Source organism: Mastigoproctus giganteus, chromosome 12 (assembly GCF_048544385.1).
Source record: "Mastigoproctus giganteus isolate SK-2022 chromosome 12, ASM4854438v1, whole genome shotgun sequence".
Taxonomy (NCBI): Eukaryota; Metazoa; Arthropoda; class Arachnida; order Uropygi; family Thelyphonidae; genus Mastigoproctus; species Mastigoproctus giganteus.
In genome coordinates this window covers 90,080,684-90,099,049 of record NC_143586.1, presented here as the reverse complement: position 1 = coordinate 90,099,049, position 18,366 = coordinate 90,080,684, and the positions used below count along the sequence as shown (strand labels likewise).

The window sequence follows — 18,366 nt, the reverse complement described above, 5'->3', positions numbered from 1 at the left end:
ATCTGATTGGTACCTAATCAGATACCAATCACACATTAGTGCTAGGTGTGAGGAATTATTCCTGACAAAGGCTGTTGGTTGAGCAGAGAGAGGAGAGCATTAACATTAAGCATTAGTTAGCAAAGGCACATTTTGCAACAAAGCAAGCTTATATAGCATCAGGCAGAAAAAAAAAAAAAAAAAAAAAAAACGCTCCCATTTCACCCCTCCGTTCATTCCAAATACCTGTCCAGATCAGCCTTAAATTTACTTAGGCTATCAACTTCCACAACAAAGGCTGGAAGTCTGTTCCAACAACCAACTACCCACTGGCTAAAGGCAAACTTCCGCACATCTGTTACCCCGCACACACACTCTGTACTTACTTACTTACTTAGGTCTTGTGTGTACTAGGGTGTGGTCGTTACAGAACTAGTTAGTCTAGGCATGACTTATAGTTCTAAGTGTAGTCAAGTCGTTTTTTGACACCTTTCTTTTGGTTGGCCATCTTAATTTACCTTAACATGTTCATCTCGCCTATCTGGAATATAGTTCTGTTTATCGTCTAGTGGTTTTTATAGGACAATCTCATATACCCTCAAAAAATGTAGAGTAAGAATATTTCATCTACTCTCCACTTTTCACAGTCTGCTTTGTTTTTATTATTATCGGGTAATCATGCAGTTGATTACTCGACACCGCAATTAACCTGTAATCATGCTTTAACATTTAGCTCTTCTACTTTAGTGATTGAATGTGAGGTTTTGGCAGAGAACGAGAAACTCCTATAGTGCAAAACATAATAAAGTTTAATACAAGAGAAAGTAAAGCTTACACATTTTAGTTCTTTCAATGATATAAATTCAACAAAACATTATGATAGTAATAGGATCATGTTCTTTAGAATTATCGTTCTTAAACACAGTTATTACAAGATTTTAAGAGGCTAGAAAGAATCCATCTTTTCATTTTTATGTTTTCATACTATACCTTCTCAACTAACTTACCCAACTTAAGATATTGCCTATCACTTGAGTAGCTAATGCTCCTCGACATGCCGTTACTTCGGGCGACTCTCTCCGTTGCCTTAACAGGGGATCGTAGTTTTTCTCTTCCGCTCTCGATCGCTGGTCCTTACTCTCTGGACGACTCGACCAGACAGTCTTCTTTCTCTCTCTTCTCCTCTCCTCCCTAGTTCCCAGGGCCCACACTTTTATATCCCAAATCTTCCCATACTGTTTATCCAAATCCTCTTTTCTTATTGGCGAACTCCACGTCCTCGCTCGTTCGGACTCTACGTCAAGGAACACTTCATCTTAAGGAGCGAAGTGATCATCATCTCTCGATTACGCCATGCCATGTATCAAACATTCTGGCCACATGTGTAGACACTTCACCAGCTCCCTATTAGGAAAATGAAGAGCCTGTAGCTTACATATTCACCGAGTTTACGATGCTCGGAGGAATCTACCATATCCGTTCAAACGGGTGTCTGTATCTCTTTCTCTCTGATTCCCCCCCCTTCTGTCGTCATCATTTGCATGCCAAGCTAAGCGCATCTTTCCTGTGTTTATAGAAATCTAACCCGGTAAGTGGCTCCCGAGATAGCATCGCCGGCCAGCAACTGCAGGCCTATGTAGAGTTTTACATAGGCTTTCTTTTTAATACATAGTTGCTGTGGCTAATTTCGCCATCTTTTAAGTCGCCAATAAAACAGGTTCCAATTTAAGGATTTAAGGACATCTAATTTGCTTTAATACTCAGTTTTATTAACTCTAACATTGTCAAAAACGAAGTTTTGGGTAATAATTAAGTACGGGAATTATGAGAAATTAAAATTAATATACTTATTATAGATTTTGAGGAAAAGGCGGAATTAGCACTGCAACACATCTATCCTACATCTGTCTTTCCTCAATTTCAATTTATGCCCTCTCAGGCAATTATTCTGAGCAAGAGGAAGAATCTCATCATTGAACATGCTCAAACAATTCAAGGCTTTATTCACCTCAATCAGATCACTTCGAAGGTGCCTAGTCTCCAGACACTGTAATTTGCAAAAATTAAGCCTTTCTTCATAAGAGCAGCACTTTGTTCCATTCACAAATTTTGTTGCTCTTCCTCAGCACTTGCTACAGCAGCTCTACGTTCTTCTATATTTTGAGACCTCCAGAGCTGTATACAGTACTCAAGGTGTAGCCTGACTATTGCCTTATACAAGAGGATAATCACCTCCTATTCCCTGCTAGAAAAATTCCTGTATATCACTGACAAGACAGTACTGCAGATGGTCTGCTACACTTGCAGACCATCTGCACTGCTCAGAAAACTTCATATCTCCCTGGACAATTATCCCCAGATCCTTTTCACTCTCTGCTACTGTCAGCGTAGTACCGCACAGTTGATACATTACTCTGGGGTTACTGCTTCCCATATGCAGTACTTTACATTTGTCACATTTGTCAATGTTAAACTTCAGTTGCCACCTCTCAGCCCAACTGCTCAACTTTTATAGATCCTGTTGCAGCAGCATACTGTCATTAGTGTCATTAACAACCCTGCCGACCTTTGTATCGTCTGCAAACTTGGACATTAAGCCTGATATACTATCATCAATATCATTAATAAATACAGAAAACAACAGTGGACCAAACACTGAACCCTGAGGGACTCCACTAATAACATTAGTCCATGAACAGCAGTTACCTCTCTCTCTCTCTCTCTCTCTCTCTCTCTCTCTCTCTCTCTCTCTCTCTCTCTCTCTCTCTCTCTCTCTCTCTCTCTCTCCTCCCACTACTTAACCATCCCTTTATCCATAGCAGCAATTTGCCTCCAATGTCACACTGCTCCAATTTCTGGCAGCCTTCCATGTGCAACAGTATCAAAAGCCTTTCTAAGATCCACTTATGTGATACCAAAGTTATTCCCTGCATCCACTTCCTTTGTGACCACATCATAATATCCAATCAAATTGGTCAGACAAGACTTCCCCTTAACAAAAACATGCTGTGTCAGAGATAAAACTGAAGTCTTGTCTAGATTAATCTGTAGTGCCTCCATTAATTTCCCTGGAACAGAAGTTAAACTAACAGGTCTGTAATTACTTGTGTTGCACTTTGATCCTTCTTTGTGAATTAGGGTTATGTTTGCACATCTTCAGTCCACAGGTACCTCCCCTGAGTCCAAGGAAGTTCTCATAATTATGGCTAAGGGTTTGCTTACTTCCATTGCAGACGCCACCATAGCCAGGCGGGAAGGAGCAGCAGTGCGTAGCACACGCTTCTTGATTAGACCAGGGTTCGAGACCGTGACCACCAAATACAGAGGATGAGAATTGGTCAGGGAATGACCACCGCATATCACCAGAGGAATATGGCCTTAGTTGCTAATGTTCCTAAAAACCAAATAACAAACAAACAAACTTCATTTGCTGCCTCCTTTAATATAACTGGATATATCCCATCCACCCCTTTCAGGTGCCTTTCTTATGTTTATCTTCAACAATTTCTCCTCCACTTTCCTCTAAGTTATTACAAAATCATCTAGCTCACTGCCAGAGATAAATTCCCTCTGGCATTCCCCTCCCTGAATAACTCCTCATGTGTGAATGTAGATGCAAAATACTCATTTAGTTTATTAGCCACCTGAGCAGGATTATCAACAGTTGAACCATCGATATCAAGTGGACCAATCTGATTCATCCCCTTCCTTTTAGAGTTTATATAAGTAAAGAAATCCTTGCTGCCTTCGCCTGCCTAACCTCCTTTGTGACTTGGTTACAGACCAACTTATATCTATCATACGCTTCTGTGTCACCCATTAATTTATATGTATCCAATGCATTTTTCTTCCCTGACACATGTCTCATTAGTTCATCTGACATCCATTTAGGCCTAAACCTTGACCAATATTTCTTAGTTATGAAAAGCCTAGTAGTTTCCAAGATTAATTCTTTGACTGCTTCCCATATTTAATTTGCTGTTGGTAACATGATAAGTTGGTCCCATCGTGTAGAATTTAAATACTGTCTCACACCTCCGTAGTCACCTTTATGAAAGCAAAAATCCTCTCTTTACCCTTGATGGTAGTTACCTCTTTGAGTAAATCCCACTTCAGCACACTGTGATCACTGCCACCTAGTGGTTCCTTTATCTGCAGATTCTTGATGCATGAAGAATCACTACTGATAATCAGATCAAGAGTATTACTCCCTCTTGTTGCCTCCCGAACATGCTACTGTAGAAAACAATCATCCAATAAATCCACAAAAGCCTTGCTAGTGTGTGAGTGACCAACCCACAAATTCCAGTCAATATCAGGAAATTAAAATCCCCCATTATAAGACACACTAATTTATTGGCTCACTCTATTTCTCTGCACAATTGCTCATTATACTCATCAGATTCATTAGGCCTATAACACACACCTACTTTCATTTTTCCTTTCCCAGTGCTTATGTCACACCAAACAGACTCAACATTGAATTTCCACCCACATCAATTGGATGCACTTCCTTAGATTTTATGTGATTTTATGTACTTCGGAATGTATACAAAGTATACATTCCGAAGTACATAAAACGAAGTACAAAGTGAGCAGTACAGGTAATAACTGACTGACTAGAAAGTTTCATTAAATTAATAATTGATATCCAAATTTGGTAAACCTGTATTATTCATTATTTAAAATTAAAAATTCCTATACCTATTAATTATTATCATACCAATTTTTAAACATGTATGCAATAAATACTTTGCAGAAGCTTCCAAATCTTTGTCTCCAAAAGAAATCTGAGTTTTTAAAAGAGGAAAAATACCACTGTCTTTCAGTATATGCAACTTGTTTTTCTCTAAAAATAAATAAATAAATAAATAAATAAAAGGCCTGTTTATGAAATATCAATCAGGATATAAATGAACTAACATTGCAAAATTCAAGTTTACTGAAATATAAATTAAATTTAAATTAACCAGTTTCCTAAATAAATATGAGTAAATATTATTTTCTAAGTATCTTTAAATACATATTTAGAAAATATTTCTAAATATATATGATAAATATTATATGATTATCAGGGTCAGCCACAAGCATGATCAACCCATCCTGTCGAACAGGGCACTACACTCAAATGGTTTCAATATTAATAATAGCATTAGTAGAGGCATATGATGCAAGAAAGCAAGCATATGCAGCATCAGCCAAAAAAAAAAAAAAAAATGCTCCCATTTCACCCCTCCGTTCGTTCGTTCCAAATACCTGTCCAGTTCAGTCTTAAATTTATTCAGGCTATCAACTTCCACAACAAACGATGGAAGTCTGTTCCACCACCGCTGGCTAAAGGCAAACTTCCGCACATCTATCCTACATCTGTCTTTCTTAAATTTGAATTTATGCCCACTCAGGTGATTATTCTGAGCAAGAGGAAGAATCCCATCAGCATTGAGCATGCTCAAACCATTCAAGGCTTTATACACCTCAATCAGATCACTTCGCAGGTACCTAGTCTGCAGATACCGTAATTAACAAAATTTAAGCCTTTCTTCATAAGAGCAATCCTTTGTTCCATTCACTAATCTTGTTGCCCTTCTCTGTACTTGTTCCAACAGCTCTATATCCTTCTTAAAATGAGGGCTCCAGATCTGTATAAATACTCAAGGTGTGGCCTGACCATTGCCTTATACAAGGGGATAATCACCTCCTTATCCCTGCTAGAAACATTTCTGTATATCATTGACAAGACACTATTAGCTACTCTTGCAGACCGTCTGCACTGCTCAGAAAACTTCATATCTGCCTGCGCAATTACCCCCCAGGTCCTTTTCATTCTCTAACACTGTCAGTGTAGTACCACAGAGTTGATACGTCACTCTGGGGTTACTGCTTCCCATATGTAGTATTTTCCATTTGTCAATGTTAAACTTCATTTGCCACCTCTCAGCTCATCTGCTCAACTTTTCTAGATCCTGATGCAGCAGCGTACTGTCATTAGTGTCCTTAACAACCCTACCAACCTTCGTATCGTCTGCAAACTTGGACATTAAGCTTGATATACCATCATCAATATCATTTATAAATACAGAAAACAACAATGGACCCAACACTGAACACTGAGGGACTCCACTAATAACATTAGTCCAAGATGAGTAGTGTCCATTGATTACCACTCTCTGTCTTCTCCCACTCAACCATCCCTTTATCCGTAGCAGCAATTTGTCTCCAATGCCACACTGCTCCAATTTGTTCATCAGTATTCCATGTGCAACAGTATCAAAAGCCTTTCTAAGATCCAAATATATGATAAAGTTATTCCCTCCATCCAGTTCCTATGTGACCACATCATAGTATCCAATCAAATTAGTCAGGCAAGACTTTCCCTTAACAAAATCATGCTGTGTCCGAGCTATAACTGAAGCCTTGTCTAGATGATCCCGCAGTGCTTCTTTAACCAGTGCCTCCATTAATTTTCCTGGAACAGAAGTTAAACTAACAGGTCTATAATTACTTGTGTCACCCTTTAATCCTCCTCTGTGAATTGTGGTCACATTTGCACATCTCCAGTCCATGGGTACCTCCCGTGTCCAAAGAAGTTCTCATAATAATGGCTAAGAGTTTGCTTACTTCCTTTGCTGCCTCCTTTAATATAACTGGATAGATCCCGTCCACCCCGGGCGCCTTTTTTATGTTTATCTTCAACAATTTCTCCTACACTTTCCTCTCAGTTATTACAAAATCATCTAGCTCACTGCCAGAGTTTAACTCACCTCTGGCATTCCCCTCTTAGAATAACTCCTCATGGGTGAACGTAGATGCAAAATACTCATTTAGTTTGTTAGCCACCTGAGCAGGATCATCATCAGTTGAACCATCAATATCCAGTGGACCAATTTGATTCATTCCTTTCCTTCTAGACGTTTCATAGGTAAAGAGCTCTTTGTTGTTTTTCTTTGCATCCTTTGCCAAGGATTCCTCATAATCTGCCTTTCCAGCCTAATCTCTTTTGTGACTTGGTTACAGACCAGCTTATATCTATCGTAGGCTTCCATGTCACCCATTAATTTATATGTATCCCATATGTCTCATAAGTTCATCTGACATCCATTTAGGTCTAAACCTTGAACAATATTTCTTAGATGGTATGTAAAGCCCGAATAGCTTCCAAGATAAATTCTTTGAATGCTTCCAATTTTGAATTTGCTGTTGGTAACATCATTAGTTGATCCCACCGTACAGAATTTAAATACTGTCTCAGACCTCCGTAGTCGCCTTAACGGAAGCAAAAACCCTTCCCTTTATCCCTGATGGTAGTTACCTCTTTGAGTAAATCCCACTTCAGCACACTGTGATCACTGCCACTCAGTAGTTCCTTTATCTGCAGATTCTTAATGCATGAAGAATCACTACTGATAATCAGATCAAGAGTATTAACATTAGCAGAGGCATTTGATGCAAGAAAGCAAGCTTATGCAGCATCAGCCAAAAAAAAAAAAAAAAAACCCACTTCCACTTCACCCCTCTGTTCGTTCAAAATACCTGTCCAGCTGAGCTTTAAACTTATTTAGGCTATCAACCTCCACCACAAGGGATGGAAGTCTGTTCCACCAACCAACCACCTGCTGGCTAAAGGCAAATTTCCGCACTCTATCCTACATCTGTCTTTCCTCAATTTGAATTTATGCCCTCTCAGGTGATTTTTCTGAGCTAGAGGAAGAATCCCATCAGCACTGAGCATGCTTAAACCATTCAAGACTTTATACACCTCTATCAGATCGCCTCGCTGGTGCCTAGTCTCCAGACACTGTAATTTGCAAAACTTAAGCCTTTCTTCGTAAGAGCACCCCTTTGTTCCATTCACTAATCTTGTTGCCCTTCTCTGTACTCGTTCCAGCAGCTCTACATCCTTCTTGAAATGAGGCCTCCAGACCTGTATACAGTACTCTAGGTGTGGCCTGACCATTGCTTTATACAATGGAATAATCACCTCCTTATCCCTGCTGGAAAAATTCCTGTATATAATTGACAATATTCCATGAGCTACTCTTGCAGCCCGTCTGCACTGCTCAGAGAACTTCATATCTGCCTGCACAACCACCCCCAAGTCCCTTTCATTCTCTACCACTGTCAGTGTAGTACCACAGAGTTGATACGTTGCTCTGGGGATGCTGTTTCCCATGTGTAGTACTTTACATTTGTCAATGTTAAACTTCATTTGCCACCTCTCAGCCCATCTGCTCAACCTTTCTAGATCCTGTTGCAGCAGCATTGTGTCAGTAGTGTCCTTGACAACCCTGCCAACCTTCGTATCATCTGCAAACTTGGACATTAAGCTTGATATACCATCATCAATATCATTTTAAGCTTGATATACCATCATCAATATCATTTATAAATACAGAAAACAATAATGGACCCAACACTGAGCCCTGAGGGACTCCACTAATAACATTAGTCCACGATGAGCAGTGTCCATTGATTACCACTCTCTGTCTTCTCCCCCTCAACCACCCCTTTATCCATAGCAGCAATTTGCCTCCAATGTCACACTGCTCCAATTTGTGTAGCAGTCTTCCATGTGCAACAGTATCAAAAGCCTTTCTAAAATCCAAGCATATAATATCAAAGTTATTCCCTGCATCCAGTTCTTTTGTGACTGCATCATAGCATCCAATCAAGTTGGTCAGGCAAGACTTCCCCATAACAAAACCATGCTGTGTCTGAGCTATAACTGAAGTCTTGTCTAAATGATCCTGCAGTGCTTCTTTAACCAGTGCCTCCATTAATTTTCCTGGAACAGAAGTTAAGCTCACAGGTCTATAATTACTTGTGTCAGCCTTTGATCCTCCTTTGTGAATTGGGGTCACATTTGCACATTTCCAGTCTATGGGTACCTCCCCTGAGTCCAAGGAAGCTCTCATAATTATGGCTAAGGGTTTGCTTACTTCCTTTGCTGCCTCCTTTAATATAATTGGATAGATCCCATCCACCCTGGGTGCCTTTCTTGTGTTTATCTTCAACAGTGTCTCCTCCACTTTACTCTCAGTTATTTCAAGATTCTGTAGCTTACTGCTAGAGTTGAATACACCTCTGGCATTCCCCTTGCTGAATAACTCCTCATGTGTGAATGTCAATGCAAAATATTCATTTAGTTTGTTAGCTACCTGAGCAGGATCATCAACAGTTGACCCATCAATATCAAGTGGACCAATCTGATTCATCCCCTTCCTTCTAGAGTTTAAATAAGTAAAGAATTCTTTGCTGTTTTTCTTTGCATCCCTTGCCAAGGATTTCTCGTAATCTGCCTTCGCCTGCCTAACCTCCTTTGTAACTTGGTTGCATATCAACTTGTATCTCTCATAGGCTTCTGTGTCATGTGTTAATTTGTAAGTATCCCATGCATTTTTCTTCTCTGCCATATGCCTCATTAGTTCATCTGACATTATTTTGGCCTAAATCTTGAACAATATTTCTTAGTTGGTATGTAAAGCCTAGTAGCTTCCAAGATAAGTTCTTTGAATGCTTCCCATTTTGAATTTGCTGTTGGTAACGTCATCAGTTGGTCCCACTGTATAGAATTTAAATACTGTCTCAGTCCATCATAGTCGCCTTTACAGAAGCAATAACCCTTCCCTTTACCCCTAATGGTAGTTACCTCTTTGAGTAAATCCCACTTCAGCACACTGTGATCACTGCCACCTAGTGGTTCATTTATCTGCAGATTCTTAATGCATGAAGAATCACTGCTGATAATCAAATCAAGAGTATTACTCCCTCTAGTTGCCTCCCGATCATGCTGATGTTGAAAACAATCATCCAATAAATCCACAAAAGCCCTGCTAGTGTGTGAGTAACCAGCCCCCAAATTCCAGTCAATATCTGGAAAATTAAAATCTCCCATTATAAGACTCTCTGATTTACTGGCCCACTCTATTTCCCTGTACAGTTCCTTATTATACTCATCAGAGTCATTAGGCCTATAGCACACTCCTACCCTCAATTTTGATCTCCCAATGCTTATGTCACACCAAACTGACTCAACACTGCACTGTCCAGCGATGTCGACTGGCTTCACTTCCTTGGTTTTTATGTGTTTCTTAACTAATAGCATAACCCCTCCCCCCCTTTCCTATCCTGTCTATCCTTTCTGTAGATGTTGTACTCCCCAAATTGCAGTTCTGCATCCCTTATATCTGTGTGACACCACGTCTCTGATATCCCAACAATATCTGCCTTTGATGTTTTGAGCAATACCTCAAATTCATCAAATTTATTTACTAAACTCCTAGCATTGGTGTACACGCAAGTATACCTGCACCTGTTTCTATTCTTAGCTACCCTAACACAACCCATGTGTTTACTTGTACCGCAATGGCTCCCAGCAGTCTCTGAAATACCATGCATCTTGTTTTTCAGGCTTCTGCTCATTCTAATAGAAGCAGTGCAAGAATCTCTTTCACCTCTGCCAGTGGCTACTGTCAATCTATTGGTCTTTGTTTCCCCCCAAGCTAGCAGTTTTCCGACCCACCTAACACTGCCTCGACAGCATCAGCAAATATTCTTGCACCCTTTCTATTTAAGTGTATTCCATCCCTGTAGAAGCAATCTCTCCTGTTAACAAGTACAGTCCAGGCTGAAAAAAATTCTACCCCTTGAGCCTTGCACAATCTTTCCAGGGACGAATTGATCGACAAGGTTCTCATCATATACTCCCTCCTATCGTGTCTGGGCAGAATTGCAGACACTTTCAAATTCAACCCTTCTCGGCTTTTGTTCAACAGTGACCTGTACTTGTTAAGTAATTCTGCCGGTCTCCTACTCTTAATATTATTAGTGCCAACGTGTACAACTATATCACCTTTTGTGCCCTTAAAAGATGATATTCGCTCTACAACGTCATCAACCTTTGCCCCTGACAGACATACCCTGGTCCTGTTCCACCTATCTTTTTTACAAAGCATGTTCCCCGTTTCCCTGACAATAGAGTCACCAACAACTACTAGTTCCTTCGGGACCAGCACATTCTGCCTTGGGGGTTGCCTCTGTGTATTACTCCCTCTAGTTGTCTCCCGAACATGCTGATGTGGAAAACAATCATTCAATAAATCCACAAAAGGCTTGCTAGCGTGTGAGTCACCAACCCATAAATTCCAGTCAATATCTGAGAAATTAAAATCCCCCATTATAAGACTCTGATTTACTGGCCCACTCTATTTCCCTGTGCAGTTTCTTATTATACTCACCAGAGTCATTTGGCCTATAACACACTCCTACTCTGAATTTTGAGCTCCCAATGCTTATGTCACAGCAAACTGACTCGCCACTGCACAGTCCAGCAATGTCGACTGGCTTCACTTCCTTGGATTTTGTGTTTCTTAACTAATAGCATAACCTCTCCTCCCTTCGTATCCTGTCTATCCTTCCTGTACACATTGTACAATGTGTACATATTGTACTCCTAATATCATCCGCATCTTTTCCATATTTCTATCAATGAGTCTACTGCCATCTCAATGTCTAGTTACCACATTATCATCACTCCAAGAACGCTTGCGCGAGTCAATTTGAAAATTGCTAGAAGCAGAGCACATACTTCATTCTAAATGTGTATCTTTCGTTTTATATCGACCATAGAATGTTAAAAATGTAATTTTTATGTTATACTTGCTTTCAGTAATATCTGTACTGTTTTTAACATGTAGAGGTAAGGAAATAACAAATAGGGTCCTCAAGTAATACTTGAACAGGGTCCCACAAATTTTGGGGCTGGCCCGGATGATTACAATATATTATAATCCAAGTGACTTCATATACTGATTCCTGTTAATTGAGGACTTAACCAGTTGTATTAAAGTGCATCTACCTTTTATTAAAAAAAAAAAAAAAAAAGTGCTTGAAGTAGACTTTTATTTTTCAGGTTAGCATTAGTAGAGGCATATGATGCAAGAAAGCAAGCTTATTCAGCATCAGCCAAAAAAAAAAAAAAAAAAAAAAACAACCACTACTCCCATTTCACCCCTCCGTTCGTTCGAAATACCTGTCCAGCTGAGTCTTAAATTTGTTTAGGCTATCAACTTCAACAACAAGCGATGGGAGTCTATTCCACAAACCAACTGCCCGCTGGCTAAAGGCAAATTTCCGCACATCTATCCGACATCCGTCCTTCCTCAATTTGAATTTATGCCCTCTCAGGTGATTATTCTGAGCAAGAGGAAGAATCCCATCGGCATTGAGCATGCTCAAGCCATTCAAAGCCTTATACACCTCTATCAGATCACCACGCCGATGCCTAGTCTCCAGGCTCTGTAATTTGCAAAACTTAAGCCTTTCTTCGTAAGAGCAACCCTTTGTAGTAGTAGTAGTAGTAGTAGTAGTGGCACTTGATGCAAGAAAGCAAGTGTAGGAGCTTATGCAGCATCAGCCAAAAAAAAAAAAAAAAAAAAAAAAAATCACACCATACCCTCCAATTGCCTGTCCAGTTCCTCCTTAAATTTATTTAACCTATCAACTTCCACAACGACAGATGGAAGTTTGTTCCAGCAATTAACCACCTGCTGGCTAAAGGCAAATTTCCGCACATCTATTCTACATCTATCCTTTCTTAATTTGAACTTATGTCCCCGTAGGTTCGTATTCTGAACAAGTGGGAGGATCCCATCAGAATTCAGCGTGCTCAACCCATTCAAGGCCTTATAGACCTCAATCAGATCACCGCGCAGGTGCCTAGTCTCCAGCCACTGCAATTTGCAGAACTTAAGCCTCTCTTGATAAGAGGATCCCTTCATTCCCCTCACCAATCGTGTTGCTCTTCTCTGTACACGCTCAAGCAAATCTACATCCTTCCTAAAATGAGGCCTCCAGACCTGTACGCAGTACTCAAGGCGTGGCCTGACCATTGCCTTATACAGAGGGACAATCACCTCCTTTTCCCTGCTAGCAAAATTCCTATATATCATTGACAAAACCCCATGACCTGCCCTAGCAGCCTGTCTACATTGCTCAGAAAACTTCATATCTGACTGCACAATTACTCCCAGGTCTTTTTCATTTTCTACCACCTTAAGTGTAGTACCACACAGTTGGTACGTTTCTCTGGGGTTACTTCTACCCATATGCAGTACTTTGCATTTGTCAAGGTTAAACTTCAGTTGCCACTTCTTAGCCCATCTGCCCAAATTATCTAGATCCTGTTGCAGTAGCACACTGCCATTACTGTCATTAACAACCCTGCCAACCTTCGTGTCATCTGCAAACTTCGACATTAAGCCTGATATACCTTCATCAATATCATTGATAAATATACAAAACAACAGTGGCCCCAACACCGAACCCTGTGGGACTCCACTAATAACATTAGTCCACGAAGAGCAGCACCCATTGATTACCACCCTCTGTCTTCTCCCACTTAACCATCCTTTTATCCATTGTAGCAACTTACCCTTAATACCATTCTGCTCCAATTTGTACAGTAGTCTTCCATGCGCAACAGTGTCAAAAGCTTTCCTGAAATCCAAGTATATGATATCAAAATTATTTTTTGCATCCAGTTCCTTTTTGACCACATCATAATAACCAATCAAATTTGTCAGACAAGACTTTCCCTTAACAAACCCATGCTGTGTCTGAATTATTGCTGCAGTCTTGTCTAGATGATCCTGCAATGCATCTTTAACCAGTGACTCCATTATTTTACCCGGAACAGAAGTTAAACTAACTGGTCTGTAATTATTCGTGTCACCCTTCGAACCTCCTTTGTGAATTGGGGATACATTTGCACATCTCCAGTCCGTGGGAACCTCCCCTGAATCCAAGGATGCTCTCATAATTATGGCTAAGGGTTTGCTTAGTTGCTTTGCCGCCTCCTTTAATATAACTGGATAGATCCCATCCGCCCCAGGTGCCTTTCTTATGTTTAACTTCAACAATTTCTCCTCCACTTTGCTCTCAGTTATTACAAAATCATTAAGCACACTGCTACAATTTGATAACCTTCATCCATTTTCAAACTGTAATGATTCCTCACGTGTGAATGTAGATGCAAAATACTCATTCAGTTTGTTTGCTATCTGAGCAGGATCATCAACAGTCGAACCATCGATGTCAAGTGGACCAATCATATTCAACCCCTTCCTTTTAGAGTTTATATAAGTAAAGAAATCCTTGCTGTTTTTCTTAGCATCTTTTGCCAAAGATTTCTCGTAATCCGCCTTTGCCTGCCGAACCTCCTTTGTGACCTGATTACAGACTAGCTTATATCTGCTACAGGCTTCTGCGTCGCCTGATAATTTATATGCATCCCATGCATTTTTCTTCTCTGTCACGAGTCTCATTAGTTCATTTGATAACCATTTAGGCCTAAACCTTGAACAATATTTCTTCATCGGTATGAAAAGTCTAGTAGCTTCCACGATTAATTCCTTGAATGCTTCCCACTTAGAATTTACTGTTTGTAACATCGTCAGTCGATCCCACTGTACAGAATTTAAAAACTGTCTGAGACCACTGTACTCCCCTTTACGGAAGCAAAAACCCTTTCCTTTACCCCTGACGGTAGTTACCTCTTTGAGTAAATCCCACTTCAGCACACTGTGATCACTGCCACCTAGTGGTTCCTTTATCTGCAAATTCTTAATACACGAATGATCACTGCTGATAACCAGATCAAGAGTATTACTTTCTCTGGTTGCCTCTCGAACATGCTGCTGCAGAAAACAATCATCCAATAAATCCACAAAAGTCTGACTAGTGTGTGAGTGACCAACCCACAAGTTCCAGTCAATATCTGGGAAGTTAAAATCTCCCATTATAAGACATTCTGATTTACTGGCCCACTCTATTTCTCTGTACAATTGTTCATTGTACTCATTCGAGTCATTAGGCCTATAACACACTCCTACTCTTATTTTTGCTTTTGCAGTGCTTATGTCACACCAAACTGACTCAACAGTGCACTGTCCATCTATATCAACTGGATGCACTTCTTTTGATTTTATGTTTTTCTTAATTAACAGCATAACACCTCCTCCCTTTCTGTCCTGTCTATCCTTTCTGTACACATTGTACTCCCCAAATTCCAGTTCTGCATTCCTTATATCTTTGTGACACCACGTCTCTGCTATCCCAACAATATCCGCCTTTGATGTCTTGACCAACACTTCAAATTCATCAAATTTATTTACTATACTTCTAGCATTGGTATACATGCAAGCATACATGCTCCTATGCCTATTCCTTGTTACCCTAACACATCCCATATACCCAACTATTCCAGGATGACTGCCATCCGTCCCTGAAACCCCCAACACCCCTCGCTCCAGGTCGCTTCTTATTCTAATAGAAGTTGTGAAAGAATCACCTTCACCACTGCCTGCGGTTACTGTTAAACTATTAGTCTTTGTATCCCCCCAAGCTAGCAGTTTTCCGACCCACCTAACACTGCCTCGATAGCATCAGCAAATATTCTTGCACCCTTTCTATTTAAGTGTATCCCATCCCTGTAGAAGCAATCTCTCCTGTTAACAAGTACAGTCCAGGCTGAAAAAAATTCTACCCCTTGAGCCTTGCACAATCTTTCCAGGGCCGAATTGATCGACAAGGCTCTCATCATATACTCCCTCCTATCGTGTCTGGGCAGAATTGCAGACACTTTTAAATTCAACCCTAATTCTCGGCTTTTTTTCAACAGTGACCTGTACTTGTTGAGTAATTCTGCCGGTCTCCTACTCTTAATATCATTAGTGCCAACGTGTACAACTATATCACCTTTTGTGCCCTTGAAAGATGATATCCGCTCTACAACGTCATCAACCTTTGCCCCTGGCAGACATACCCTGGTCCTCTTCCACCTATCCTTTTTACATAGCATGTTCCCCGTTTCCCTGACAATAGAGTCACCAACAACTAATAGTTCCTGTGGGACCAGCGCATTCTGCCTTGGGGGTTGCCGCTGTGTTGCGTGATGACCAAGTGCAAGCTCTGGCGTTGATGTGGGCAGCTGAGAGCCTGATGGGCCCCTCAATTTATTTCCTTCGAGGGCATCCACCCTGTCCTTCAAACTCTCATATAGGCCCATAACAACGCTGAGTTGTCGCCTGATTTCCTTACACTCCTTACATCGCGCACACACAAAGACATCCCCCATGGCAATATCATGTTCCGTTCCAGAGAGTTCGGCAAACATTTCACAAGTTGCACATTTTTTTAGGCTGTGACGCGTTGGAGAATCGCCCCCCTCAGTTCTCCCCCGAGTCACAACACTCCTGCCACTTTGTGCCCGTTGCTTTGCTGCTCTAGTTCGGGGCATGGTAGTTTAAATTAATAAAATCAATAAATTAAATGTCAGTAGTATTTGAATAGAAACTATGAAATAGAAACAGTGAAGCGTATTACTATATAATTATGCGTTAGAGCTACCTCAATTAAAAAATTTGAATTCCCTACAAAAACTTTGAATTCCCTATATACAAAAACAATGGCTACAAAAATCGAACAAAAAATAACGGTTTTACCTATCGTAAGTAAAATCCACAAAAACTCTTTATCTAAATTAAAATAAAAAATAACCAGCGTAACTATAACTATATGACTACGTATTAAGTACAATATAAAACAACAATCATTTAAATAAAAGGCAAACACTTATCGTTTTTGCGGAGCCTGTAACTGTTCCATTTACTAATCTTGTTGCCCTTCTCTGTACTCGTTCCAGCAGCTCTACATCCTTCTTGAAATGAGGCCTCCAGACCTGTATACAGTACTCAAGGTGTGGCCTGACCAATGCCTTATACAAGGGAATAATCACATCCCTGTCCCTGCTAGAAAAATTCCTGTATATCATTGACAAGACACCATGAGCTACTCTTGCAGCTCGTCTGCACTGCTCAGAGAACTTCATATCTGCCTGCACAATTACCCCCAGGTCCTTTTCATTCTCTACCACTGTCAGCGTAGTACCACAGAGTTGATACGTTGACCTGGGATTACTGTTTCCCCATTATGTAGTACTTTACATTTGTCAATGTTAAACTTCATTTGCCACCTCTCAGCCCATCTGCTCAACCTTTCCAGATCCTGTTGCAGCAGCATAGTATCAGTAGTGTCCTTAACAACCCTGCCAACCTTGGTATCGTCTGCAAACTTGGACATTAAGCCTGATACACCATCATCAATATCATTTATAAATACAGAAAACAACAATGGACCCAACACTGAACCCTGAGGAACTCCACTAATAACATTAGTCCACGTTGAGCAGTGTCCATTGATTACCACTCTCTGTCTTCTGCCACTCAACCATCCCTTTATCCATAGCAGCAATTTGCCTCCAATGCCACACTTCTCCAATTTGTGCAGCAGTCTTCCATGCGCAACAGTATCAAAAGCCTTTCTAAGATCCAAATATATAATATCAAAGTTATTCCCTGCATCCAGTTCTTTTGTGACTACATCATAGTATCCAATCAAATTGGTCAGACAAGACCTGCCCTTAACAAAACCATGCTGTGTCTGAGCTATAACTGAAGTCTTGTCTAGATGATCCTGCAATGCTTCTTTAACCAGTGCCTCCATTAATTTTCCTGGAACCGAAGTTAAACTAACAGGTCTATAATTACTTGTGTCAGCCTTTGATCCTCCTTTGTGAATTGGGGTTACATTTGCACATCTCCAGTCCATGGGTACCTCCCCTGAGTCCAAAGAAGCTCTCATAATTATGGCTAGGGGTTTGCTTACTTCCTTTGCTGCCTCCTTTAATATAACTGGATAGATCCCATCCACCCCGGGTGCCTTTTTTATGTTTATCCTCAACAATTTCTCCTCCACTTTCCTCTCAGTTATTAGAAAATCATCTAGCTCACTGCCAATGTTTACTTCACCTACGACATTCCCCTTCCTGAATAACTCCTCATGTGTGAATGTAGATGCAAAATACTCGTTTAGATTGTTAGCCACCTGAGCTGGATCCTCAACTGTTGAACCATCAACATCCAGTGGACCAATCTGATTCATCCCTTTCCTTCTTGAGTTTAAATAGATAAAGAACTCTTTTCTGTTTTTCTTTGCATCCTTTGCCAAAGATTTCTCATAATCTGCCTTTGCCTGCCTAATCTCCTTTGTGACTTGGTTACAGACCAACTTATATCTATCATAGGCTTCCATGTCACCCATTAATTTGTATGTATCCCATGCATTTTTCTTCTCTGCCATATGTCTCATTAGTTCATCTGACAACCATTTAGGCCTGAACCTTGAACAATATTTCTTGGTTGGTATGTAAAGCCTGGTAGCTCCCAAGATTAGTTCCTTGAATGCTTCCCATTTTGAATTTGCTGTTGGTAACATCATCAGTTGGTCCCACTGTATAGAATTTAAATACTGTCTCAGACCATCATAGTCGCC

The 18,366-nt window shown here is 40.4% G+C and overlaps 1 protein-coding gene across 1 annotated transcript in view; it reads right to left on the bottom strand.

Moving 5' to 3' along the window:
- Nucleotides 1–18,366, bottom strand: part of LOC150077261 (telomere repeats-binding bouquet formation protein 1-like) — a 177,753-nt gene that overhangs the window by 27,284 nt on the left and 132,103 nt on the right. The window contains exon 9 of the mRNA XM_090385835.1: nt 4,703–4,828. Within this exon, the coding sequence (XP_090241961.1) occupies nt 4,703–4,828 (126 nt within the window). The remainder of the gene's footprint in view (nt 1–4,702; nt 4,829–18,366) is intronic.